General features: G+C 50.1%; 1 protein-coding gene across 11 annotated transcripts in view; it reads right to left on the bottom strand.

The window, feature by feature from the left end:
- The window catches only part of TRAIP (TRAF interacting protein), a 59055-nt gene that overhangs the window by 23995 nt on the left and 8654 nt on the right, over positions 1-26406 (bottom strand). For 8 of the 11 annotated variants that reach the window (XM_065551436.1, XM_005289335.5, XM_065551440.1 and 5 more), the window contains 6 exons: positions 25588-25671; positions 15886-15925; positions 12096-12223; positions 9076-9170; positions 8254-8367; positions 1309-1396 (listed from right to left, as the gene is read on the bottom strand). In XM_065551436.1, coding sequence (XP_065407508.1) covers positions 1309-1396; positions 8254-8367; positions 9076-9170; positions 12096-12223; positions 15886-15925; positions 25588-25671 — 549 coding nt within the window. The remainder of the gene's footprint in view (positions 1-1308; positions 1397-8253; positions 8368-9075; positions 9171-12095; positions 12224-15885; positions 15926-25587; positions 25672-26406) is intronic. The other 3 variants (XM_065551438.1, XM_065551437.1, XM_065551442.1) reach the window with 1 other exon arrangement.

The raw sequence follows: 26406 nt of genomic DNA, 5'->3' as shown, positions 1-26406 counted from the left end.
ATGCACTCCTCCTGTGCCTCTTCATCAGTCGGGTACAAGTTTCAAGTCGCTACTCAATCCCACCTCCAGTCTGGGTCAGCAGCTACAAACCTCAACCAAATTATCAAGGGATGCCACTGGCCAGGACAGGACCTGCCAGATCACTAGGGCTGGGAAGACCACGGCTGCTTGGATACCCAACAGCAAATTAACATTACCAATGTCACTTTAGCCCCCAAGCACACCTTGCAACAGCACCTATTTCAGACAGTGAGCTATATAGGGAAGGGATGGTAGCTTGCTGCAGGGCACAAATGCCCTATACACAAGAGGGCAGAACATTTCATCAGAGGTTAGTTATAGCATTTGTTCTGTTACAAGCTCTGGACTTGTAAAGAAGAGAGAGATTTACCTGGTTCTTTAACAGCTTAGGATAACAGATTGACCAATCAGTGGAGCTCTTCAAACACGTGCTCCAAGCACAAGGAAGCACCAGACGAATTTTTCAGTTTACCAAGCAGTGGCTAGAGTAACTGATACAGCTGGCTGGCAGGAGCAGCGCTTACTGTGAGCAAAGGGCAGAGGCTATCGTTGGACTATGTGAAAGACCCAGACCAGTGGGGTACAGGAGTCTGGTAGAGGGCAAATATACTGGTCACTGGATGAGTAGTTTTCTGTTCCCTGAGTGACCAGAGCAGGGGCTGCACTAGAGTAATCAGGAAGCTGCTAGAACCAGTTAAGGCAGGCAGGCTAATTAGGACACCTGGAGCCAATTAAGAAGAAGCTGCTAGAATCAATTAAGGCAGGCTAATCAGGGCACCTGGGTTTTAAAAAGGAGATCACTTCAGTTTGTGGTGCGAGTGTGAGGAGCTGGGAGCAAGAGGTGCAAGGAGCTGAGAGTGAGAGGGTGTGCTGCTGGAGGACTGAGGAGCACAAGTGTTATCAGACACCAGGAGGAAGGTCCTGCGGTGAGAATAAGGAAGGTGTTTGGAGGAGGCCATGGGGAAGTAGCCCAGGGAGTTGTAGCTGTCATGCAGTTGTTACAGGAGGCTCTATAGACAGCTGCAGTCCACAGGGCCCTGGGCTGGAACCCGGAGTAGAGGGCGGGCCCGGGTTCCCCCCAAACCTCCCAGTTGACCTGGACTGTGGATTCTCCCAGAGGGGAAGGTCTCTGGGCTGTTCCCCAACCCACATGGTGAATCTCTGAGGCAAGAAAATCTGCCAATAAGTGCAGGACCCACCAAGATAGAGGAGGAACTTTGTCACAACATGTACAGAACAGAGATCACCCAGACACCTTTGATGTGCAACTCCCTGCACTTTCCTTACCTTATTATTGGCAGAAAACAGCTCCTTTTTCAGCTTCTCAGTCAACTCACTAGACGCCTTCCGAGCCTCTTTCAAATTTTCATATTCCCTGGAAAGAGCCCAAACTACAATCACTCTGGGCTTTGAGATAGAGTTCTTAACTGGAGTCAGTGATCACATGCTGCCTGCAGATACCTGATTCACAGCTCCACGGCTGCAGAAAAGAGAGTTACCTTTTCCGTAACTGGTGTTCAAGATGTGTTGCTCATGTCTATTCCACAATAGGTGTGCGTACTCGCCACATGCACCGGTACCAGAAGTTTTCCCCCTAGCAGTACCTGTAGGGGAGCACCCCTAGCAACCCCTTGAGTGGCACCTCTATGCTGCGTGCTCCCCCCACCCTCAGTTCTTTCTTGCCAGACAACTCCGACAGAGGGGAAGAAGGGCGGGATGTGGAATAGACACGAGCAACACATCTTGAAGAACACCAGTTACGGAAAAGGTAACTCTTTTCTTCTGCGAGTGATTGCTCATGGGTATTCCACAATAGGTGATTCCAAGCTATATCTGTTGGAGGTGGGTAGGAGTTCACAAACTCTCGGGACAGAGCACAGCCTTGCCAAACTCGGCATCTTCCCTGGTTTGGGAGACGATCGCATACTGCGAGGTGAACATGTGAACTGAAGACCATGTGACAGCCCTGCAAATGTCCTGAATGGGGACATGGGCTAAAAAGGCAGCCGACGAAGTTTGCGCCCTAGTTGAGTGCCCTCACAATAGACGGCGGAGGGATTCCCGTAAGGTCATAACAGGTACGGATTCATGAGGTGATCCAGTTGGAGAGCCTCTGAGTGGAGATCGGTCAACCAAACCCCTCATGCGTTCAGCCAAGGTGATGAACAGCTGCGAAGACTTCCTGAAAGGCTAAGTCCGTTCCAGGTAAAAGGCCAGAGCCTGTCTCATGTGAAGTGCGTGGAGGCGGCGTTCCTCACTGGACGCATGGGGCTTGGGGCAGAGGACTGGCAGGAAAATGTCCTGACCCATGTGGTAGGCAGAGACCACCTTCAGGAGTAATGAAGGATGTGGGCGGAGCTGGACCTTATCTGTATGAAACACCGTGTACGGGGGCTTGGAGGTCAGGGCCCTGAGTTCTGAGACCCGTCTAGCAGACGTGATCGCCACCAGGAAGGCTACCTTCCATGAGAAGTGCGACCAGGAGCATGTAGCTAACGGCTCAAAGGGGTGACTAATGTAAGGGAAGAGACGATCCAATCCCTTAAGGAATCGGCCAGTCATAGCATGAGAGAATACCGTGTGCCCCTGTGGGTGGAAGGCTGATATGGTCGCCAAGTGCACCTTGAAGGACGAGGGCGCCAGGCCCTGGGCTCTAAGGTGAAGGAGGTAGTCTAAAATGAGCTGGATCGGGGCAGCCATGGGGGAAATGCCTCGTTCAGACGCCCATCGGGAAAACCAAGACCACTTTGCCAAGCAGGCTCAACGCGTGGAGGGTCGCCTGCTTTCCAAGAGGATGCCTGAACCCCTTCTGAGAACGTCCTTTTCTCCTGGCCTAACCATTGAGCAGCTACGCTGTGAGGTGGAGTGCAGCTAGGTTGGGGTGGAGGAGAGCAGGTCCTGGGAGAGCAGGTCTGGGCAGGTCGGCAACGGCGGGGCGACTGCCAGGCTCATGAGGGTCCCGTACCAATGTTGCCTGGGCCACACCGGGGCAATCAGGAGGACCTGGGCCCTGTTTGTCTTTAATTTTTCCAGGACCTGACCAATCAGTGGGATCGGGGGGAAGACATAGGGAAGCTGGCCTGAACAGGATAGTAGGAAGGCATCGGAGATAGTGCCCACTCCCAGTCCCCGCTTGGAGCAGAACCGGGGACACCGGCAGTTCTGCCGGGTCGTGAACAGGTCCACCTGAGGAGTTCCCCACTCTTGGAAAAGTCTGTGCACCACCTCTGGGTGTAAAGACCACTTGTGCTGAGAGGAGAAGTCTCGGCTCAGGCGATCCGCCCGTGAGTTCCGGGCGTCCGCTAAGTGGTAGGCCTGTAGGCAAATATCGTGGGCGATACAGAAGTCACACAGCCTGAGGGCTTCCTGGCAGAGGAGCGGGCCCTGCCTCCCCTTTTGATGTAAAGCATTGAGGCCATGTTGTCCGTGAGAACCCTGACCACTCTGCCCTCCAGGTGTGAGCAGAAGGCCATGCACGCCAGCCGGATCGCCCTGAGCTGCTTGACGTTTATATACAGGGCAAGGTTCTGCGCAGACCACAGACCTTGGGTCTGATCGTCCCGCACATGGGCTCCCCACCCCAGGTCTGATGCGTCGGACACCAGCTCCACCGTCGGTGGCCTTCCCCTGAACAGGACCCCGGGGAGCATGTTCCCCAGTGAGGACCACAATTGTAGGGAGGTGATCATTGGCTCGGGCACAGTGAGGACCTTGTCCATCCTGTCTCTGGCCTGGGAGAACACCGAGACCAACCAGAGCTGGAGAGGCCTCATCCTGAGTCTGGCATTGCGAACCACATATGTGCACACCGACATGTGACCCAGGAGCTGGAAACAAGCTCTGGCTGTCGTCATGGGAAACTTTGTGACTGTGTCGATGAGCCCTTTCAGGGTCTCGAATTTGTCCGGTGGGAGGGAGGCACTGGCCAACGTCGCATCCAGGACTGCCCCAATAAACTCTATGCGCTGTACCCGGACTAACGTGGCCCTGGTGTCGTTCACCAACAGGCCCAGTGTGGCGCACGTGAACAGGAGCGCCACGTGATCCCGCACCTGCGAACAGGAGATGCCCTTGACCAGTCAGGATCGGAGGAGTGCCACGTGATCCCGCACCAGCCAGTGGTCCAGATAGGGGAAGATCTGGACCCCATGATGTCTAAGGTAGGCCGCCACCACCGACATGCACTTTGTGAATACCCTGGAAGCAGTAGACAGTCCAAATGGGAGGACCGTAAATTGGTAGTGCTCTTGCCCAACCGTGAAACAGAGGAAGCGCCTGTGCCCCTCAAATATATGAATGTGGAAGTATGTGTCCTGCAGATCGAGGGCGGCATACCAGTCCCTGGGATCCAGGGAGGGGATGATGGAGGCCAGAGAGACCATGTGAAACTTGAGCTTTACCATGTACTGGTTCAGGCCTCAGAGGTCCAGGATGGGCCTGAGTCCCCCTTTGGCTTTCGGGATAAGGAAATAGGGGGAGTAGTACCCCTTGTGTTTGAACTCCGCTGGCACCACTTCTACCGCTCCTAAGCCAAGGAGCTGCCCCACCTCCTGCTCTAGCAGGGCCTCGTGAGAGGGGGTCCCCCAGAAGAGATGGGGACAGAGGGTGGTTGGGTGGGGTAGAGGAAAACTGGAGGGTGTAGCCCTGGGATACGGTGTTGAGCACCCAACGGTACGAAGTCAGCCATGACCACTCCGGGAGAAAAGCACACAACTGGTTGGAGAAGGGAAGCTTTATTGTGGGTGGATCCTGGTGTGAACTGGTCGGTCTCCTCCGGGTGTCCCGTCAAAACTGACGCTTCCCCGCCTGTTTACCCTTGGAGGACCCGGGGGGGGGGGGGGGGCAGACCGGGACTGCCTCTGTGGGCATTTCTTATAGTCCCATGACTTTTTATAAAGGGGCTCGTATTTAGGTTGGGTGGCCTGGGTGGGAGCCTGCTGAGGCTTAAACTTGGGCCTAGCCGGAGCTGGGACATAGAGACCAAAGTGTCTTGAGCGTAGTGTGGGAATCTTTCAGGCCATGCAACTTCACGTCCATCTGTTCTGCAAACAGGGCCTTGCCATCGAACGGGAGGTCCTGCAAGGAGTTCTGCACCTCACTGGACAGCCCAGACAGCAGGAGCCACGATACCTGGACACTGGACCATGGACACTGCGGAGGCCATGGACCTTGCAACTGTATCCACAGCATCTGACGCTGTCTGCAGGGTTCCCCTGGCAGCCGCTGTACCCTCCTCCATCAGAGCTTTGAACTCCTTCCTGTAATGCTCCTGGAGGGAGTCCTCGAATTTGGGTGGAGAGCCCCACAAATTGAACTCATACCGACTCAGGAGAGCCTGATGGTTCACCACCCTTAACTGGAAACTCGAGGATGAATAAACCTCTCCCCCCAAATAAGTCCAGCCTCCTTGAATGTTTATTTTTCAGAGTAAGGGCTGGTTGGCCCTGCCTCTCCCTGTGGTTGACCGACTCGACCACCAGGGAGTTGGAGGCAGGGTGGGTGTACAGGTATTCATGCCCCTGGGCGGGCACAAAGTACTTCCGTTCTGTCCACTTAGAGATGGGAGGCAAGAAAGCTGGGGTTTGCCACCCCTTCGTGGAGTGGAAGGGCCACCCTGCCCGGTATCGAGGCCGATAGGACATTGAAGAGGGAGTCTGAGGGTTCCTCCACCTCTTCAGCCTGAAGGTTGAGGCTTGATGCCACCCCTTTTCAATAGTTCCTAGTGGGCCTTAGAGTCCTCCTGCAGAACAGAGGGAGGAGGGGCCGTAATCGCCTCATCAGGGGAGGATGAGGATGCAGGTGCGGTACTCTTCGTACCCACTGGTACCGGAGGTCCTACCACTTGGTCGCCCTCTGGGCACGGAACCGAAGATGCATGTCCCACCGACTCCTTTCTGGGAGGCTGGGAAAGGGAGGCTGATGGTCATTCTGAGGCTCCGGCCACTGAGCGAGCCCCTACCGGGAGCTGCGTTGGGGGCCACAGGGCCCATTGGTACTATGGTGCCGGCCAAGGAGCTCAGTGCAGTGGCACCAGCGGAGCAGGCTGTTCAGTCTGCCTAGCCTGTCCCATCAACTGATAACTACGAAGGGAGGCCGCTGTCCCTGGACTGGGAGAAGCGGTGGTGTCGGGAACGGTGCCGACCATGAGACCGTAATCCCGATGTAGAGGAATGGTACCGCCAGTAGCAGCTGCTTCGCGATTGGCTCTGAAGGGCGGACCCGTGCTGGTGAGGCGCCGGAGATCGACACTTGGGACTGCGGGAGCGGTGCCGCGGTGGTGTCCTGGAGCGAGATGAAGAATGGAAATGGCGTCGACACCTGAATTGCGACGGGCTACGGTAGCCTCTTGGAGATGAGGACCTCAAGTGCAGTCTGTCTTGGTCTTGACAGGGCCTGCTCCTTTCGCAAGGTCTACGGTCCCTCAAGGTGGAGCGGTGCCTGGAACCCCTGTCAGTCGGAACCCAGTCAGACAACCTGGTGGGTGTCGACGGTGACCGGCGTGGACTATGCACGGGACGGGCGCTGAGCAGTGAACGGTGTTAGGAACATTCCCTCGACTGTGAATGGTACTGACCAGGAGGCGACTGCGGCGATCCAAGCGGTGGCTTGCCTCTGGACCGGGGAGCCAACAGTGGCGGAGTCGGAGGCCTGGAGGCCAACAGGGTCCAAGAACTGCCCAACATGGGTCTACTCTCTCCCCCAGTCTTGCTCCGGTGCCTCGGCAGAGAAGACCTCTTCTTAGCCTTCTTGGCGTGCCCTGCAGGCGGGGAGAGGTGCTGACTCGTGGAAGTCACTGAAGTGTCGCCACGCACCGACGCTGCGGTACCCAGTGCCAACTCGGAGCAGCGCACCGGAGTCAGGGTCAACACAGACTCCATCAGAATGGCTCGGAGCCGAATGTCACTTTCTTTCTTGGTCCGAGGCTTGAAAGATCTGCAAATCTTGCCGCGATCACTGAGATGGGTTTCCCCCGGACAGCGTAAACAGTCCACTTGCGGGTCACTCACTGGCATCGGCCGCCTGCAAGTGTCGCACGACTTAAAGCCTGGGGCACACTAAACTAAACTAACACTAATCTGAACTACTTCACCTACAGGTATTACTACTACGAACGAACAAGAGTTCTAGAGGAAAGCTGCAGACAAGCTGGGGCAGAGCAGTTCTGATGCACCTTCACTGGCGGCAAGAAGGAACTGAGGGCGAGGTGAGCGCGTAGCGCTCCTTATACCGCGCCATAGAGGCGCCACTCCAGGGGTTGCTAGGGGCGCTATCCTACGGGTACTGCTGGGGGAAAACTTCCGGCACTGGTGCATGTGGTGAGCACGCACACCTATTGTGGCATACACATGAGCAATCACTCGAAGAACTACTTTAGGTGCAAGGCTGTTTATACAAGAGTCCCCACTGGGGAGAAGCCAACGCTGGATAAACAAACACTAAACTGCAGCATGGCAATCACCAGCACAGCACTGGGCAGGTCAGAGAACAGGCTTAGATGGAGACTGCGCTCAAGTGACTGGAAGGGGCAAAAACGAAAGTCCCTGACTGCAAGATGGAAAGGGGATGTGATCTGGGAGGCCATGCAGCCTTCTTTCTGAAGGGGCGCATGTAGTACTGTTTAAGAAGTGAAGTTCAGAGGCACTTAGGGATATTTGCCATGCAAGCTCATTACTGATTACAATGCAGGTGCAATCATTCTGCCTGGCAGCGCCATATAAAATCGTGATCACTGAATTGCCATTAGATTGGAGCTGGCGAAGATGCGGCGAAGATGCATGAGCAGAAGGATCTCTGTGTAGGAGCTGGAGCCAGCGCAGAGAAGTATGGCAAAAACTTGGAAGCTGAACAATCGGAGCCATAGCAGCACTGCTATCAAGTACTATGTGCCGCATAAATGAGAAATTCAGGGATTGTGCCACCATCCCAGGAGTATGTCAATGGTTTGTTCCATCAACTGCCATTCAATAATCACCACCTAGGTGCACTGAACTGCTCTGAAAGCTGTTCGTATAGCAATGCATATGTCCACAGTATCAGTGGAAGAATTTCCGAGTGGCAGCCTCCAATCTAAGTTGCCTTGATTCTGTCAGTCAAAGCCCAGTGTAGTAACAAACAGGCAGTCACAGCAGCTAAACCATTTTACTTTTCTCCAGTACCCTGCAGGGGGAGCTCTATATATACATATCAAAGAGATGGAACAAACAAGTCTACTGCCAAGTTTTCAGCACCTACTTTTTCAGTGAGACGCAGTAGACTGCAAGCTGTTCCACTGCTGCCTGCCCTATTCCCATATCACGGATCATCTCCTCCACTTCCGGGCGCTGGCTCTGCAGGAGCATCTCAATCCTGAAACAGACACATCCTGTCAGGTTCCCACACAGCCATGAAGAGTGGAGCTGGGAAAGGAGCTGGAGTGCTGGGTCATTACCTGGGCCACTAGTGTGCTGATCCCCCACTGCAGTGACACACTGGGATGGAAGCTACAGCTGCCCACTAGCTGCCCCTCAGTGAGCTGGGCTATTTGGGAGGAACAGTGGGGCAGCAATGGCTTAGCAAAGGGCTGGGGGGGGAGGCAGTTGTGCTATAGTGGATTGAGCACCAGGCTGGGAGTCAGAACTCCTGTGCTCTATTCCTTGTTATTGTCCCTGGGCAATTCACATCAATATCTACATGCCTTGGTTACCCCACCTGTAAGCCAAGCTCCCAGTGCTAGGGATGAAAAGCTCTAGCTAAGTGCCAAATGTTATTGTTTAGGGAGCAAATAACTGCCTGGAGGTGCCGGGGAGGGAAGAGGTGGTGATGAGTTTGGACAGGTCAGGACCAATGAGGACACACCAGCACTGATGCAGGAGGTTCCCAAACCCCAGCTCAACAGTGCAACAGCAGTGACATTTCCATCTGCACCAGGAACTGAGGCTGAACCCAAGTAGCTCTGCATTGGTAGCATTCAGAACTATTGCGCAAGACCTCTAAGAAAGTAAGTGTCTCGGACCACTGAACAGCATGCTTGCCCTAGCCCACATATACATACACAGCAGAGGCCCTGTATCTAACCTCTCCATGGTTTTCAGTTTATTTCTCAGCCTTCGGGCCTCCTCTTTTGCACCTTTGGTTTCTTCCTGCTGCTGCTCCAGGTACGTCATTTGTTTCTGAGACACAGATAGGCACATTTGTGCAGTTAGAATGGGAGATAGGGACTCCTATGGAGACATATAGCTAGCACGTATGCATTGAAATACCTGCACAACCTGCTCAGCAGTCAGGCTCCTCAAAGCTCTCACCATCTTTAACAGCCCAGGAGCAAGGTGCCCATAGGTTCCCACTCAGCTCCCAACACATGGCAAATTCTCAATGCTGGCCATCAGATACTTCAGTCCATGAACTGCCCGATTCCATTGCTCCCACTAGGATTATTTGTGGAGAGTCATATGTGACCCTCTCCTTCCGTGTTCAGAAAGCGACAAAGCTCCATAGGGAAGTCTCCAGTTACTGCAGCCTTCTCCCCATTCAGACACTCCCTGTTCCCGCTGCACTAACCCTCCCATTTTGCTGAACTGCCATCTGTTACCAGATGTGAGAAGTAATCCTGCATGGGGCTTTGCTGGGAGTTCTCAGACACTTTACCAAGACAAACCCAACATGGTCCATCTCCATCAGATTACACTGGAGGGGCATCTGGAGCTGTCTGAAGGTGCTGCCTGGTTTTCTGGTATTCTCAAAATGACTGGCAGTAGGACATGGCCTGTGCAGGATCAACTGAATATTACTGTGTATAAGGGGCTCCCATGGGGATCAGATGGCTTTTTAAACAAACTTTCAGTTCACCTGTATTCATTCCCTAAGCTTTGATCTGCCTGGACAGTTTAACGTATCAGCTTCAAAGGTTCCTGACTGCTTTTCAATGAGACACTGTTTAATTTGACTCCAGAGAGAAGATTGGCCAAAGACAGTGTCCTCTCTGCTCGACGGAAGCTGGAGGGGTTTAATATGCATTCAGTCTCAGACTCTCCCACTGGCTCACCACGTTACTACATAAAAAAGGAGGCCTGAGATGCCACTGTCCCTCTGCAAGGTCTCACCTTGCCTGGCTAGGATGGTTACCTTTCTCATACCAGTGCCACCTTTTGCCGCTCCTGGCCAGCTCTCTCCACCACATTTGCACTACTGTTTCCACTTCCCTCGCACTGCTCTAAACTGGCATGATACACGGTTCTCAGACTCCCTGGCCAGAACTGTCAACGCGACCATATTTGCCCCTCTGGCATTCAACTGTGGTCCCGAGGCACCAAGCAGGTTCATCAGTAACTGATGCAGTGCTAGTGGAAGAAAGGTCCGGCTTGAAGCTGGTGAATTTGGCCTCTGCCATGGCTAGAAAGGCCTGCAACAGCATAGCAGAGGCTCCAAGCCTTATGCTTTAAACAGCCTGAGGAGAAACAGTGCACAGAACTCTGCTGGGAGATCTCACACACTTTCAAGAGGAGAAGATGCAATGAGCATGATGCCTTTTCTTCCAATGTTCCCAGATTACACTGGAGGGGCTTTCACACATGTCAGAGAGTAATTACAGTCAGAGGAAAGATAGGTTATGAGTCTCCCCTTGAATCTGGGGTAGGGAAAGCCCAGGAGACGGGGGAGGAGGGTGGAAACCTAGCAGCAAACCCAATCACCTAAAGCAAAATCATCTTGGGAAGGGCTCATTTGTATCAGCTGCAACAGCACACCCCGATTTAGAGTTTTACAGCAACTGAAGTGTTTGCATGACCAGGAAATGCTAATAAGCCTCACTGAGAAATTCTGTTCATTGGAACACCCCAGCAACCTATAAAACTACTGAAAAACATGAAAGCCAGGGAAAAAGGGATAAGGTATCCTTGGGGTGAAGAGTGATTTTCACAGTTTCACCTTTTTTCTTCTATTTAACCTAGGTGCATTAAGAATGCAGCTCCGCACTCACAATTGGTGAAGCACATCTTACTCAGTGGCAGACAAAGTGCACCCCCAATACGTGGAATTTATGGCACTATCATCTCAATTAAACAGCAGCTAAGACCAATCACTATGATTAAGTTAGATCAGTTTCCCTGGGGGGCATCACAGGGAAGTGGCCATCCCATCCCTGTCCTGGTTTATTCACTCATGAGTTATGATTATATACATAAAGACACCACATACATATACACACACACACAGATTATTTCCTGTTAGTGGCTTGACTACAGAACAGGTTTGACAGCAGCACAATGGTTGGTCCAACCCAGCCTAAGCTTGTAACTTTCTCTCTGTACATTTCAATTAACTTGCCTGGGTGGAGGCAGAAATCACTAATTAACATTAACTAATTCACACTGAACCCCACCAGGCCTACAGAAAGATTTAATGCAGGGTAATAGTGTTAGTCCTCAACAGGGTCTCGCTCCCTAAGAGAGCATTCACACTGATGCGATGGAAGATCAATACTGACACTGCATCAACAAGCCAGACCCTCATTCCCTGGCCTTGAGCGGAATGCTGTTTTTAAGCAGGATTCTAACAAGCCACCCCAGCCACAAATCGCTTAGGCTAAGCACAGAGAAGACCCAATGTCTTAACACGTCAAGTACTCCAACTGCTTTAGATTCATTCAATAAGTGTATTGTTTCCCCAATATCTCACCTCTTCCAAGGTGCACGGGTCCAAGGGAGGTACCTCAGGAAATTACTGTCCCAGGGTGATGTGTGTTAGAACTGAAAGACATCGCCTTGAAATAGCACTGCTGCCCTAGAGAACCTTACCCCTTTGCCCCCTTGGCTCTTCTATAGCACCACCTCGTCAAGGAGCTCAGACAAGGTTAAAGGAGTGTCTTAAATGGGAACGCAGCCCCATTGCTCTTCTTCCACTTCACATCTGGAGAGATGGGGCCCACACAGGAAGCTGGTTTCAGAGCCAGGAACAGAACTTAGACCTCCAAGCGCAGAGCCACCTGTCCTCTCTGCACAGGCCTGAGGACAGTGTGACCCAGAGGACGAGCCAGTGAGACTGTAACCCTAGCCAGAAATGGGGCAGATCAGATGTACACTGCCCATGGAGGAAGGTACCTTGAGAGTGGAACACAGCATCTCTGTCTCACACAGGGCTTTCTGGAGCGACTCGATGGTGGCGTTGTGAACATCCACAGTCTCCCTCAGTGTGTCTATGATAGACTGGCAGTCTCGCTTCTCCTTCTCTGAAAGGAAATGCTCACATAGCACTTGGAATGCCTTGCCCTGGGCAGCCCTGAGACCCATGGGTCTGAGGGCAGATATGCAGCCAGAGTGACAGACAGGATACATAAATTCAGATTGAGAAACTCTCAGAGACTTAGTCATTTCCCATCAGACCTCCTCCCCACTGAATGCAATGTGTCAGACAGGACCTGTGCTAAGCAATCCCTGCACCCAGCACCAGTAGACTTCAAACATTTCTTTACCAATCAAGAAATGGCCCGGTCCTAGCTTGCCCAGTCAATGTGGACTGAGATAACTATCATGCGCTATCCCCCACCTGCTCCCAAAGGCAAGCTTGGGTGCAAGGAGCTGGCATCCTTGCAGGCCGAACAAAACATTTATAAAACTACAAAGCTCTGGTGAGCTGCCTCGACGCTGCTCTCCCAGCGAGAAGTCGTGTGTGCAGGGTACATGCTTAGATAGGCTTGACAGCTGCTGCTGTGCACAGGAACACAGTGCCTACGTGCAGAGCAATTACACTGCTGTGCAGTTATGCTGCTATCACTCACCCTCACCACAGTCTGTGTGTCTCAGGGTGCGAGATCCCAAACACACAAGCGAAGCAGCATTAAAGCACAGCTCTGCAGAACACACTGGGGCTCTGAAAGGCCACGTGATACTTGATTAAGGCAGATTTATCACTCTGGAACATTTCCAGTCCTTGCACATCACAAGGCCTTAAAATCCTGTTGTTCTGATCGCCCCTCCCCCACACTAATATCCCCAATTCTGATGCCTTGGCTGCCAGCAACAAAGCCTTTTGGGCTGGAAGGTATATTAAAGCCTGTGTAGCAGCGCCCTTTCCTGACCCCTCCACAAACGCAGTCAGAGACCAACTGAAGTGCAGCACCCGTGTCCTTTTATTGTTTGTGTCCGTTCCCACCACGATTTATTTACAGATATTTACAGGGACCAACACTCTGGGAGACTACTAGCTTCCCAGCCAGCAGAGATCTAGAGCCCATGCTCCTCCCTTTCCTGTCTCCCCCCTGCTTCCTGTCTCTTAGCCAGCTTTATAGGGCAGGCTGGCTACCCAGACCTGCAGGTGGATCCACTCTGGTAATTAGGGCGTGGCCCTTCAGCCAGCCCAACTAATACCCTTCTTCCTCTGGAACAGGGCTAACAGGGGCCTGGTTTATTTCTCCTAGCCAGCACCCTGTTACAGCCTGCCTTCAGCCACATGAGATACAGAGGTGCACAGATCCTGCTGGAACTGAAATGTGTTCTGGAGGGAAGCAGGAAAGCCAGCTGGTGGTCAGACTGACCAGTATCCTGAGCTGAGAGAGCCAGCAGAGAACATTTTACATCACTGGAAAGCTCCTGTTTTGCAGCTGTATAAGGCAGTGGTCCCCACCTCTCGCAGTGCGACTATGGTCCGTCATGGACAGCAAAGCAGCACTATTTTTGAGCACTGTGTAAATCCACTCATCCTCCCGGTTTCCATCAGCTCTCTGGTAGTAGCTGACCATTACTGGAGAGGGGCTCAAGGGCTTGCTCACCTTGGCAGCCCTGCAGCTTCAATCCCTGCCAAGGCCTGAGGCATTGCTGGCTTTGTGACATTGCCGCCATCCCAAAAAAACAACTGAGCTGGCAAACAGGATTATGGCCTCCCTGGGAAAGGAGGCAGAAGATGCCCAGCTGGGACCAGGGGAAAGAGAGGGAGAAACTGGTGTGCGTGTGCGCACCCTCACACAAACAAAGCAGTGATAGCCACAAGATGGCCATAGGAAGTGGCTGGGTAAGTAGGTTGGTTTGTAAGTAAAGTGTTTTCCCACACTTGTTTGGGTGGTTGTACCTATCCAGGAGCAGCATACTTTGGGGGGGTGAGAGGGATGCATCCCACTGCACACACTTTCAGGCAGGACTTCCCCTGGTGCGGTGGCAGGAGGCTAGCTCTGCAGGACTGAAGCTTTCAGGACCAACAAATGTTTCATTTCTGGTATTTGTGATGTGAAGAAAATGTTCCAATGTGACCAGGGTGCAGCAATGCCTCCTGGGCTCTGCAGACAGATCCAGCACCTCAGCTACTGGTCTCAGGTCTGTACAAGACTCTTCTCAGGTACACATCTGCTTTTTAGAACCCCCTGTGGCAGCTGTGAAACTGACAAGGCTACTTTCATTCTGCTGCTGGGGAAAGCTACAAGCGGAGGCAGATTCTTGAAAAAGGAGGAATCGAAGCTGGAGGCACTGCAGGCAGAGTCCCTGAGGCTAGCAGGGCAGGAGGAATAGACACGCAGTCAAGACACAGGACAGAAGAAAGCTTCTCCTTCCCAGCCGAGAGACCTTAAAGTCCAGGACCTCCTAGCTAACATAAAAAAGCAAATCTGCAAAGCAATTCCTTTGGAGAGCATTCTGGTAGGAGTCCCAGCACTCTTCCCCAGAAGGCGGGGCTCAGTTACTCACTATGTCACTGCCCCGGACTGCTTGCAAGGAGGGGCCTTGATATAGGCATCTGATAGATTTTCTAACTTTTATCAGGCTAATAAATAGATCTAGTCAACTATTTCTGTCTGCCTTGCACATGTGAGAGGGCAGAGGACTCAATAGGAAAGCGGGCTCTTTGGAAATGGCTGAAACTCTCTCCACTCCAAGCTCCCTTTAAAGGTTTTTTTTGCTTATTGCAAACTCATGTCTCAGGATTTCTGTCACTCAGACTGACTGACATTTTCCTTTGGCTGCTCATGACTCATGTTCTGATGACAGGCTGCCTACAGACAATGCTTAAAACACATTGACAACATCCCCAGGGTTTTCGCTTTCCTGCCTCCATCAAACAGGCTCTAAAATTAAAGAGCCCGAGCTCTTTAAAGCAATGGGAAAATAGAAACGCACACATCAAATTGTGCCTGCTTTTTTGGGGATGCAGCATCGCAGTAGCTGAATAAGTGCCAAATTTCTCCCATTTCCGTTTGGGCCCCAATTATTAAGCCCTCTTGTGCCACTTTACGCTTGAAGAAATGAGCTAGTGACATTTGGCAGCTGTGGGTCTCCTGATAAACACACCTAACTCAATGAAACAATCTTTGCTTGCTGCTGATTCCCACCTGGAATAAGCGCTACACTGAGCCGTCAGTAGTATGTCAGCTGGGACAATCTTGCAAGGGACATAATTACAGTAAGGGGGGGAGGGATAGCTCAATGGTTTGAGCACTGGCCTGCTAAACCCAGGGTTGTGAGTTCAATCCTTGAGGAGGCCATTTAGGGATCTAGGGCAAAAATCTGTCTGGGGATTGGTCCTGCTTTGTGCAGGGGGTTGGACTAGATGACCTCCTGAGGTCCCTTCCAACCCTGATAGTCTATGATTCTGTGTCACATAATAGCCCGAGCATTGAACAAAGTCTACAGGTCTCTTTACTCTACTTACTGGCCCAGCAAGCTTAAGACTCATGATCCCCAGTTTGCTCTGTCCGACCGGTTTCATTCAGACCCCACTTGTACTGTAGGCTCAGAGAGCACCCTCATATACAAATGCCTCAACTTTTCTGCTGCAAACTGACCTGAAAGCCTCAGCACAAAACAAAACAGTAGCTTGAGAAAGCCCAGAGCCTGCCAATCCCATGTTCCTTCTCTCTGCGCCCTTACTGCTGGCCAGAACACTCTTCTGTTTCCTTTCTGAACTCACCTTTCATGGAGAGCTGTGCTTTCACCTTGTCCAGTTCATTCTGAAATGCAACACAAAGAACCAGATGAGGAGCAGCACCACCCAGTAACCTTCACCTAATCTTAGAGGAGAGTTCTAGGATTCCTAAATGCTTTCTCCTAGTGAGTTACATGACCAGGTGCTGAGAGCAGAACAAAATAGTGAGGAATGCCCTTGTTATATGCAACATTCCCAAGTGCTACTGCAGGACACACGGGGAGCACCTCAAACTGGTAGTGCTTCAGGGGAAGAACAAGACTGCCACAGAGAACATCCCAGTCTTATCTTATCCTTGTCACTCTCTCGTTTCTCACAGTGTCAGTCATTTTTACTGGGTTGAACAACTCTGGAAAGCCTCTCAGGGAAAACATTTGAAGTCAGAGAAAAAAATTTCATAACATCTTAACTAAACAAGGCAATAAGGCAAGGATCTTGACAGACAGAACTAGATTGCTGATTATTTTTAACTAGAATTATGAGTTCAGTGGTTGAAGGGAATGCAATAGATGTAATGAAATTGGGCCCTAGACACAGAACAATGGGTAGATTTGAACATGCCCAGCTAGACAGAAAATGAAGTGGGTGAGCAAGTGTCTAACAAAACCATATTCAGTGTTCATTCATATCAGCTTGGATATGGATGCTTATGTGAACTGACAATTGGCTTGCAGCACCCTAAATAAAGGGCAACCATAAACTGATCAGTATCAAGTCAGGGGAGGTGGTGTTTGGCAAGTACCATAGGGATCCGGGGAAGATCACATCTTATTAAATACCTTCATTAGCAATCTGGAGAAGGGATAAAATAGCATGTTAATTTAATTAACAAATACTAAATTGGTAGATGCTGTAAACCCAGTGAGGATACAATGGGGACCTACAAGGGGTTGGAAAAGTGGGCAGAGAATAATTAAGTGAAGCCAATACATCTGGGGAAAAATCTGAAACATACTTAATGGGAGAAAGAAACCTGAAAAACAGTAATGTTGAGAGACCTGCAGGGGACAGTAGACAGCAAGCTGGACAGGAGTTGCAATATAACTAGACAGAAAGAAATGCCAACACAATGTAGAAGGTGCATATGCAGAGGCATCCTGTCAGAGGTAATAGTCTCTCTCTCTACATGATACCTGGAATATTGTGTTCAATTCTCTCATCTGTTTGCCAGAAAGATATTGACAAATGGAGGAATTCAGAGAACAGCAACAAAAATAATCAGGGAGCTGGAGGGACGAGACTGACATTTGGCTAAGTGACAGCTAAGGGACAGGGAAGCAGAAGCCACAGGATTTACAGTTTATACCTATTTGAAAGGCATAAATACCCTGGATGGAAAGAGGCTAGTTACTGTGAGGCACATGGCTATAATTAAGGGCTTGTCTGCACAGGGAAATTGACCAGAATTAACTATTGCAGAATAGCTCCCCATGTGGGCCTTATTTTGGAATAATTAGTGTGCTCAAATAGTGCACTAATTATTCCAGAATAAAGTGACTTATTCTAAAATAGAATGTCCACTTGGGGAACTATTCTGGTCAAGTTCCCCATAAAGACAAGACCTAAGAATAATGGGATAAGACTAGGAAAATTTAGGCTAAACAACAGGATAAATGAGATATGTTGGGCTTTAGAATAGTCTCCAAAGGAAAAAGGAAACCCTGCCATCTTGGCTCCTCCTGCATTGACACAAAGATGAAACTGCGTAACCAAGAAGGCTTTTTCCAATCACCCAGTACCGACGGTTTACGATTCTGTACATGATAGTCATACACAGGGGTTCTCAGACTGGGGGTCGGGACCCCTGGGGGTCACAAGGTTATTACATGGGGGGTCGTGTGCTGTCAGCCTCCACCCCAAACCCCGATTTGCATCCAGCATTTATAATGGTGTTAAATATATATATAAAAAGTGTTTTTAATGTATAAGGGGGGGGTTACACTCAGAGGCTTGCTATGTGAAAGGTGTCACCAGTACAAAAGTTTGAGAACTACTGGTCATACACATAAGCACTGCAAGCTAACCTTCTTCCAGAAGATCAACATTACACATTTAAACTATTTTGAAAACATCGCAGGGCAACAGGAAGCATTCAGTGTGATGGTATTGCTCAGCTTTCCCCTGTGCCCTGTTAATATAAACAGTAAACTGAGTTTAAACACTATGTGAACAAATTTAACTATTTGCATACAAAGACATGCAGTTCTCTCCTGGTACTAAAGGGCCCTGCTTCCTGCTAATTAGCAAAGATGCATGCTGGGGAGCCAATGACTTGCTCCTGTAGTTGCAAGATTCATTCTGTATGGGCATAGCACATTAATCTCAAGTATCTGTGTCTAGGGCAGAAAGAGTGCCCTCAAATCGATACCTAGAAGCACAGGAGCAAGACTTCACTGAAGAATCAAGCAGGAAGAGAAAACTAGGTGGAAAGAGAATGCGACCCCAGAAAGAGCTGCAAAAGTGTTTAAGAAACATGAGAGAGAAAAAACAGTCAGTGGCAAGAAAAATTGCTTTTCTAGAGAGATCTTTTTTCTAGCCAGCCCACAGCGAGAGTGCCACTCATCTATTTAGCATGCATTCAAACCAGTTCTTGCCAGCATAAAGGCAGAATTTATCTGCTCCAAGTCATAGTTTTAGGTAGCTATGGGTAATTAGACATGTTTTATAGGAGGTCTTCATCTTTTGTACACATGCATTATAGCCCACAATATATGTTAGCTGTTTCTGAAGATGACACTTACCTATGTTATGTCTTGCATTCCTCCCCCACCCCACACACGAAATACACAGCAGTTGCCATGACGATGTTAATTATGGTAATCGCTGCATATGCTGATTTTAAACACAAGAGGGTATAAGAATCCCATTATACCAAGGTCAAGGCGATTTTCTTCTTTTTAAACAGTTGACTCAGACATGCAGAAGTAGGACTTTGCCAATGCTAAACTACTGACTTGAAGACAGAGCACCATAATATCCTGATTTAACTCTTTGCATTCAGAGTTTTCCAAAGCTAAACACCATACACACTGCCATCATCAAGAGATTAGTTTACATACATCCCTAATCAAAGCAGTTTTCCTGCAGTTACCAGTGTGTCAGTTTTACTCTGATGCTCATTTTAAGAGAGAAAGCATAAAGCTACAGATTTCCCTATGCTGCTTTGTTTAAAGGCATTTCTGGTCAATTTCAATGAGTTAAAAGTAGGTTGGCATACCATACCTGCTCCCACGTCAAATGTGGGGTTCTGAGAAAAAAAATCAGATGAGGTAGTCATACCATTTGATAATGCTCTTTCCATTCCACTAGAATCTCAGGAGGATGTTAAATAGCTACTAAAGTTAGACATTTTTAAATCAGCAGGCACAGATAATTTGCATCCAAGAGTTTTGAAAGAGTTGGCTGAGGAGCTCACTGAACTGTTAATGTTGATTTTCAATAAGTCTTGGAACTCTACGGAAATTCCAGAAGACTGGAAGAAAGCTAATGTGCCAATTTTTTAAAAGGGTAAATGGGATGGCCTGGGTAATTATACACCTGTCAGTCTGACATTGTTCCTGGACAACATAACAGAGCAGCTGATAACGGGATTAGATTAATAAGGAATTAAAGGAGGGAAGTATAATTAAATGCCAATCAACCTCAGTTTATGGAAAACAGATCCTGTCAAACTAACTTGATTTTTTTTTGACAAGATTATAAATTTGGTTGATAAAGGTAACAGCATTGATGGAAACAACTTCTGTAAGGCATGACATTTTGATGAACTAGAACATAAAATTAAGATGGCACACATTAAATGGATTAAAAACTGGTTAATTGATAGGTCTCCAAATGTAACTGTAAACGGGGTATCATCATCTAACAGGTGTGTTTCCAGGAGAGTCCTGCAAGGACTGGATCTTGGCACTATGTTATTTAACATTTTTATTAACGACCTAGAAGAAAACATAAAATCGTCACTGAAAATGGTTACAGATGACACAAAAATTGGGGGAGTGGTAAATAGTGATGAGGACAGATCACTGACACAGAGTGATCTGGATTGCTTGGTAAACAGTGTGCATTTTAATGTGGCTAAATGTAAATGTATACATCTAGGAACAAAGAATGTAGGCCATGCTTGCAGGATGGGGGACTCTATCCTGGGAAGCAGTGACTCTAAAAAAAGATTTGGGGGTAGTGGTGATAATCAGCTGAACATGAGCTCCCAGTTCAACACAGTGGTCAAAAGGGCTAATGTGATTCTTGGATGTATAAAACAGAAGAATCTCAAGTAGGAGCACAGAGGTTATTTTATTTCTGTATTTGGCACTGGTGCAACTGCTGCTACGGTTCTGGATTCAAGAAGGATGTTGGTAAATTGGAGAGAGCCCGGAGAAGAGACATGAAAAGGATTAGAAAACTTGCCTTATATAGATGCAAGGAGCTCCATCTCTTTAGCTTAACAAAGAAAAGATTAAGGAGTAACTTGATCAGTCTATCAGTACTTACACAGGGAACAAATATTTAATAATGGGCTCTTCAATCTAGTAAAGGTCTAACACGATCCAATGGCTGGAAGTTGAAGCTCAACAGAGTCTGACTGGAAATAAGGTATAAATTTTTAATGGTGAAAATAATTAACCATTTCAACAATTTACCCAAGGCCATGGTGGAGTCAGTGATAAGTTTTAAATCAAGATTGGATGTTTTTCTCAAAGAGCTGCTCTAAGAATTATTCTGGGGAAGTTCTTTGGTCTCTGTGACACAGGAAGTCACACTACATGATCACAATGGTCTTTTCTGACCTTGGAACCTATGAATCACTCCACCCTCATTTATGGGTCTTGCACACAGTAACAGGGAAAAAATGCCTGAGTATACATGGAAACTGTGACTCACTGTGACAAAGTGGGGGGTTTTCTTGTTTTTTTTCAATGGTTTGCATGTCGAGGGGGTGGGACACAGTTTCCTTGGGTGTTACTGGTTTAACGAGGTGATGGTTGAGGGAGTTTGTTGTTACAGAGGACCAGTGAGAGAACTTGGGACCCCAGCCAATGGCCTGGAGAATTGATACCCCAATGACTGGTGACCTGGAGGCCCAGCTTAGGAGTCACAGCCGGTTCTGGCCAGTGGGAGGACAATGGGCTGCGAAGAGAGGACCCCAGTGATCTGACCAGCCAATTCCAGCCAGACGGGAAGAAAGGATGGCTGAGAGTAGAGGAGGCTCAGGTGACCCAGTTTACCTGGACAGAAGACAATGGACAGAGGCAGGGCTTGGGGGAGGGGATATCAGATGCCCAGCTGGAAAGCACAGGGGCTCGGGACTGGAGAGAGAGAGAGCAGACAGAGCCCACCTGGATGCAGGAGAGACTTGGATGTACTGTGCTGAGGGAGGCCATGCCTGAGGGCCCTGAGAGTTTCCTATGCTATGTTCAGACACTCAATAAACTCTCCTGTTTTACACTGGCTGAGAGTCACTCCAATCTAGAGAACAGGGTTGCATTATTCCCTCTGGGAGTGGAGGCCCTGGGAGTCCAGAGCAAGTGGACTTCCTGAGGGGGCCCACGGCGAGAGACAGGTGTGCTAAGACTCAGAGAGGTGCGGTTCCAGGAAGCAGAAGGGCTTAACCCCTGAGAGAGAGTAGACCCCCAAGAAGGGCTGTCACACTGAAGGGAGTTCCCCTCAGGGACCATACGGGGCCAAGAGTGGGCACAACCTGTGAATCCGTGGTAGCAGAGGACGGTTTGTGGACGCACCCTGTAGACTGTTGGCTTTGCAGTGAGTGGCTGCCAGCGATAAAATGAGGGAATTGAAGGAACCAGTGCGGAAATGGCCTATAAGCAGCTCCGTAAGAGGGAGCTGGCATGTTTGTGCAGGGAGAGAGGGCTGAGCGTGGGGAGGCTCACTAAAGAGCAGCTGATGGCTCAGCTTGTAGAGAATGACCAGTCTCAGGAACAGGCTCCAGATTCCAGGGGTGCCCCTGGAGAGCCGGGGAGTAGCCATGGGGGCAGTTCGTGTAGCAGTCAGGAGTCTATCAGACCTGACTCCCCCGTCAGCACAGGGGGGCCCCAGTCAGGTTTCTCCCAGGAGGAGCTCCTGAGGCTGGAACTGAAAACAAAGGAGCTGGAGGAGTGGAGGCTGGCGGACCGTGCAGAACAGCAAAAGCACGAGTTGGAGGAGAAGTGGGCCAAGAGGGCCTGCCGGGGGTGCGGGAGGGTAAGTGGGAAAGGGCCCCGAGACACCAGTTTTGTGGGGAATCTAGACACCAAACTGCTGCCCCAGTTTAAGGATGGGGGGATATTGATGCCTACCTCATAGCCTTTGAGAAGGCTTGTGATCTGATCTAGATTGACCCCACAGGCTCCACTGTCTAACCCCTCTGCTGGGTCTGAAGGCCATACAGGCATTCAGCCAAATGGATGGTATTGAGACAGGGGTGTGATGCTTTGTACCTTGGGGGAACACCCTACAACCCCACGTTCATCTTTATAAAATGATTGTGTGGTATCCAATGCAAAGTTTGTCATGTTTGGTGTCTTCGGAAGGCTCATAATGCACTGAGCATGGTCGTTATAGTGATTTTATAGTAATTGTTATAATAAGGTTTATAGTTATGAGGCTGAAAATTTATCCTCATGGCTTAGAACAAGCCCATGCAAAAACTCTCCAAGAGCAGAGAGGCAGTTCACACCTCGTCAGGACATGGATGGGACAAACCCAGCCCAGCCTCACAGGAACAATGGACACTGGCTTAGGCAGCAATAAAAGAATCTGTTAGACCCTCAAGGGAGTCACCCCCTTCCTTTGGTCAGTTTGGGATTGCGATGAGGTAATGCTCACCTGACTCTGAAGGGGGGATGGGGAGGGTACGCAAAGCCAAGAGGAAAGAAAGGACATGATAAAAGGGGCTGACCCCTCGCTGGAATGAATTCCCCTCTCAATCCAGCTAACCCCTGCCCAGCAGGCTGAGATCAGAGATGTGCTGCATTCATCCTGGCAGCTGTTCTCTGACTGGCCTGGGCTCACTAACCTGGCTGTTCACCAGGTAGAAATGGGAGCCAACCTTCCCATCAGGTGTTCACCATTCAGGTTCACTGGGAAAACAGCCCAGGACCTGGAGAGAGAGATTGGAGACATGCTGGCTTTAGGGGTGATCCAGCCATCCTCCAGCCCCTGGCCTCTCCCGTGGTGCTGGTCCCCAAGAAGGATGGATTGATCCAATAGTCGACACAGAACCAGAAGCTCAATGCCATTACCATGTCTGATGCCTAACCCATGCCTAGGACCGATGAGATCCTAGACACGTTGTGGGGTGCCCGGTACCTCGCTACCATGGATCTCACCAAAGGCTACTTACAGGTTCCTTTGGACCCAGAGGCCAGGGTTAAGTCTGCCTTAATCATCCCAATAGGACTCTTTGAGTTACTGGTCCTGCCTTCTGGCCTCAAGGGGGACCTGCCACCTTCCAGCGCCTGGTGGACCAGTTACTAAGGGGATGGAGGACTTTGCTCTAGCGTATATTGATGATATCTGTGTCTTTAGCCAGACCTGGGAAGAACATGTGGTCCCAGGTGAAGAGGGTGCTGGGTTACCTCCAGGATGCAGGACTGACCATAAAAGCTGGAAAGTGCAAGGTGGGGATTGCAGAGGTATCATACCTGGGCCACAAGGTGGGGAGCGACCAGACTAAGAAGGGGGGGGATGAGGAGGATACGCAAAGCCAAGGTCCAGGCTTTCATTGGCATGGCAGGGTACTACTGGAGGTTTGTGCGACACTTTAGCAACCTGGCAGCTCCCCTCATGGAGCTTTGTAGGAAGGGAAAGCCGGACAAGGTGGTCTGGATCGGGCAGTGCCAAAGGGCTCTCTGTGTGCTAAAGGGGGCACTTATCCAAAGCCCGGTGCTGGTAAACCTGGATTTTAACAAACCCTTCCTGGTGTTCACTGATGCCTCAGACACCGGACTGGGTGCAGTGCTGATGCAAACTGATACTAAGGGGGAGAGACATCCCACTGTGTACCTGAGCAAGAAGTTGCTGCGCTGGGAGCAGCACTATGCGGCCATAGAGAAGGAATGCCTGGCTATGGTGTGGGCCCTTAAAAAGCTGCAGCCATATCTATTTGGGCAGCGCTTCACTGTGTACACTGACCATTCGCCTCTGACGTGGCTGCACCAAATGAAAGGGGCTAATGCCAAGCTGCTGAGATGGAGCCTGCTCCTCCAGGGTTATGACATGGAGATGGTCCATATGAGGGGGAGTGCCAACGTTATAGCCGATGCTTTATCACAGGACGGGGGCCCTGAACTTGAGTTGAAGCGGGGGGGGGGAGGGAGATGTGACGAAGTGGGGGGTTTTCTTGTTTTTTTTCAATACCATGGGGGTGGGACGCAGTTTCCCTGGGTGTTACTGGTTTAACAAGGTGATGGGAGAGGGAGTTTGTTGTTACAGAGGACCAGCGACGGAACTTGGGATCCCAGCCAATGGCCTGGAGAATGGATACCCCAGCGGCTGGTCACCGTGAGGCCCAGCTTGGGAGTCACAGCCAGTTTTGGCCAGTGGGAGGACAATGGGCTGCGAAGAGAGGACCCCAGTGACCTGGCCAGCCGGTTCCAGACAGAGGGGAACAAAGGACGGCTGAAAGGAGAGGAGGTCCAGGCGACCCTGTTTACCTGAATAGAAAGAAAATGGACATAGGTGGGGCTTGGGGGAGGTGATATCAGACGCCCAGGTGGAAAGCACGGGGGCTCGGGACTGGAGAGCGCGAACAGGCAGAGCCCACCTGGATGCAGGAGAGACTTAGATGTACTGTGCTGAGGAAGGCCAGCCTGAGGGCCCTGAGAATTTCCTATGCTGTGTTCAGACGCTCAATAAACCCTTCTGTTTTACGCTGGCTGAGAGTCATTCCGATCTAGAGAACAGGGTTGCATTATTCCCTCTGGGAGTGGAGGCCCCTGGGGTCCAGAGTGAGTGGACTCCCTGAGGGGTCCCACAGCGAGAGACAGGCATGCTAAGGCTCAAAGAGGTGTGGTTCCAGGAGGCGGAGGGGCTTAACCACCGAGAGTGGACCCCCGAGAAGGGCTGTCACACGGACGGGGGTTTCCCCCCCGCAGGGACTGTATGTGGCCAAGAGTGGGCACGACCTGTGAGTCCATGACACTCACCTAAACACAGAGGGCTGTTAAATGGATAAAGTGAACAAATTGAGTGTACCTTTAATAGGCCCTTCCCCAAGAGAGTTAGAGGATCATCCTCCTATGCCCAGGTTCTCTAGGGTTTGCCAATTGGCTCGATAGAACTTGGGACTCTCTCCACCCCAGGCTGCAGGAAAGCTTTGTATCCCAGCCTTCCCGACAATCAAGGAGCCTCAAGAACAAAAAGAGTTTGAACAGTTATAACATAAGGGAAGGGCTTCAGGGAAGATGAGAAGTGAGAGGGAAGGAGCGAAGCGATGGAAATGGCTTCCTCATTTGAGAGACAAGCAGGGACCATTGTGAAGCACCACGTGAAGGTGTTCTGCAGGAAGAGCTGAGCTGAGCTCAGTGGTGAGGACAGGGACAGAAAGCAGAGAGGCAAACAGGAGAAAGAACAGCAACATCCAGCTTTGAAGCCCAGGACTTTTTAGAGATCCCACCAGTGACTGAAAGAAGCTGTTGGGACAGACTGTGGCTCCAGGCTGCTGTTAAGAGAACTGAGTCAGAATACCTGTATGCTTTCTGCATCCAGTGACGTCTGCTCCTCCAGGGCAACATCAAAGAACAGCTTATTGATGATGTGTCTTTTGCCGACCTAGATGAGACATGGAAGAGGAGTGTGAAAATGCAGAGAGAGCCTTTTCTGCTAGGCAGACAGCTACAATGGGAGAAGGTTACTGTCCCATCACAAGATAGTAATGTGTGGTATAGCTGGTGGGAGTCAGTTCACACGCTTGATATCTCTATGGTGAGATCCTGGATCTGTCACCCAAGCAACAAACTTGAGATTTACAGTTGTCACTCCAGGCAAGATCCTGGAATTTTGACAGAAAGATTCAGGCATTTCTGAGTCAAGAGCAGCTTGTTCTCTGGCAGCTCAGGCCCAGCAGCTGATGCTGAGCTCACCCAGTGCCAAATCCAAACACAGAAGTATGTGCTGCTCTCTGTATGCAAAGAGTGCTGTAATTGAGTGCAATAGCTCTCCCCATCTCCCCCCATGCCGTTACAGCTTTGTGTTTTAAGTATTATATGCAGTCATGACACCAGCTAATTGCATAGTTACTGCTACATAAGATGTTATTTCGCGAGAACTCCATGGTAACCCAGAGATGCAAGAGGTGGTGAAGAATACAGAGAATCAACAAGTCAGGGAAGAAACAAGGGCCAAGACCTTGAAAGGAAAGAAAAAGACAGGAGCACACCTATAAAATTAACATGCTGGCTGCGAACTGACGCCTCCGTGTAACTCAGCTCAGAGTATAGCCAATAAAGCCTAGCACAGGCCAAGACCCCCAACCTTGACTATTACTGTAACGTGAGGCACAAGAAC

This window comes from Chrysemys picta, chromosome 7 (assembly GCF_011386835.1).
Source record: "Chrysemys picta bellii isolate R12L10 chromosome 7, ASM1138683v2, whole genome shotgun sequence".
In the NCBI taxonomy this organism is placed as follows: domain Eukaryota; kingdom Metazoa; phylum Chordata; order Testudines; family Emydidae; genus Chrysemys; species Chrysemys picta.
This window is presented reverse-complemented; position numbering and strand designations above follow the sequence as displayed.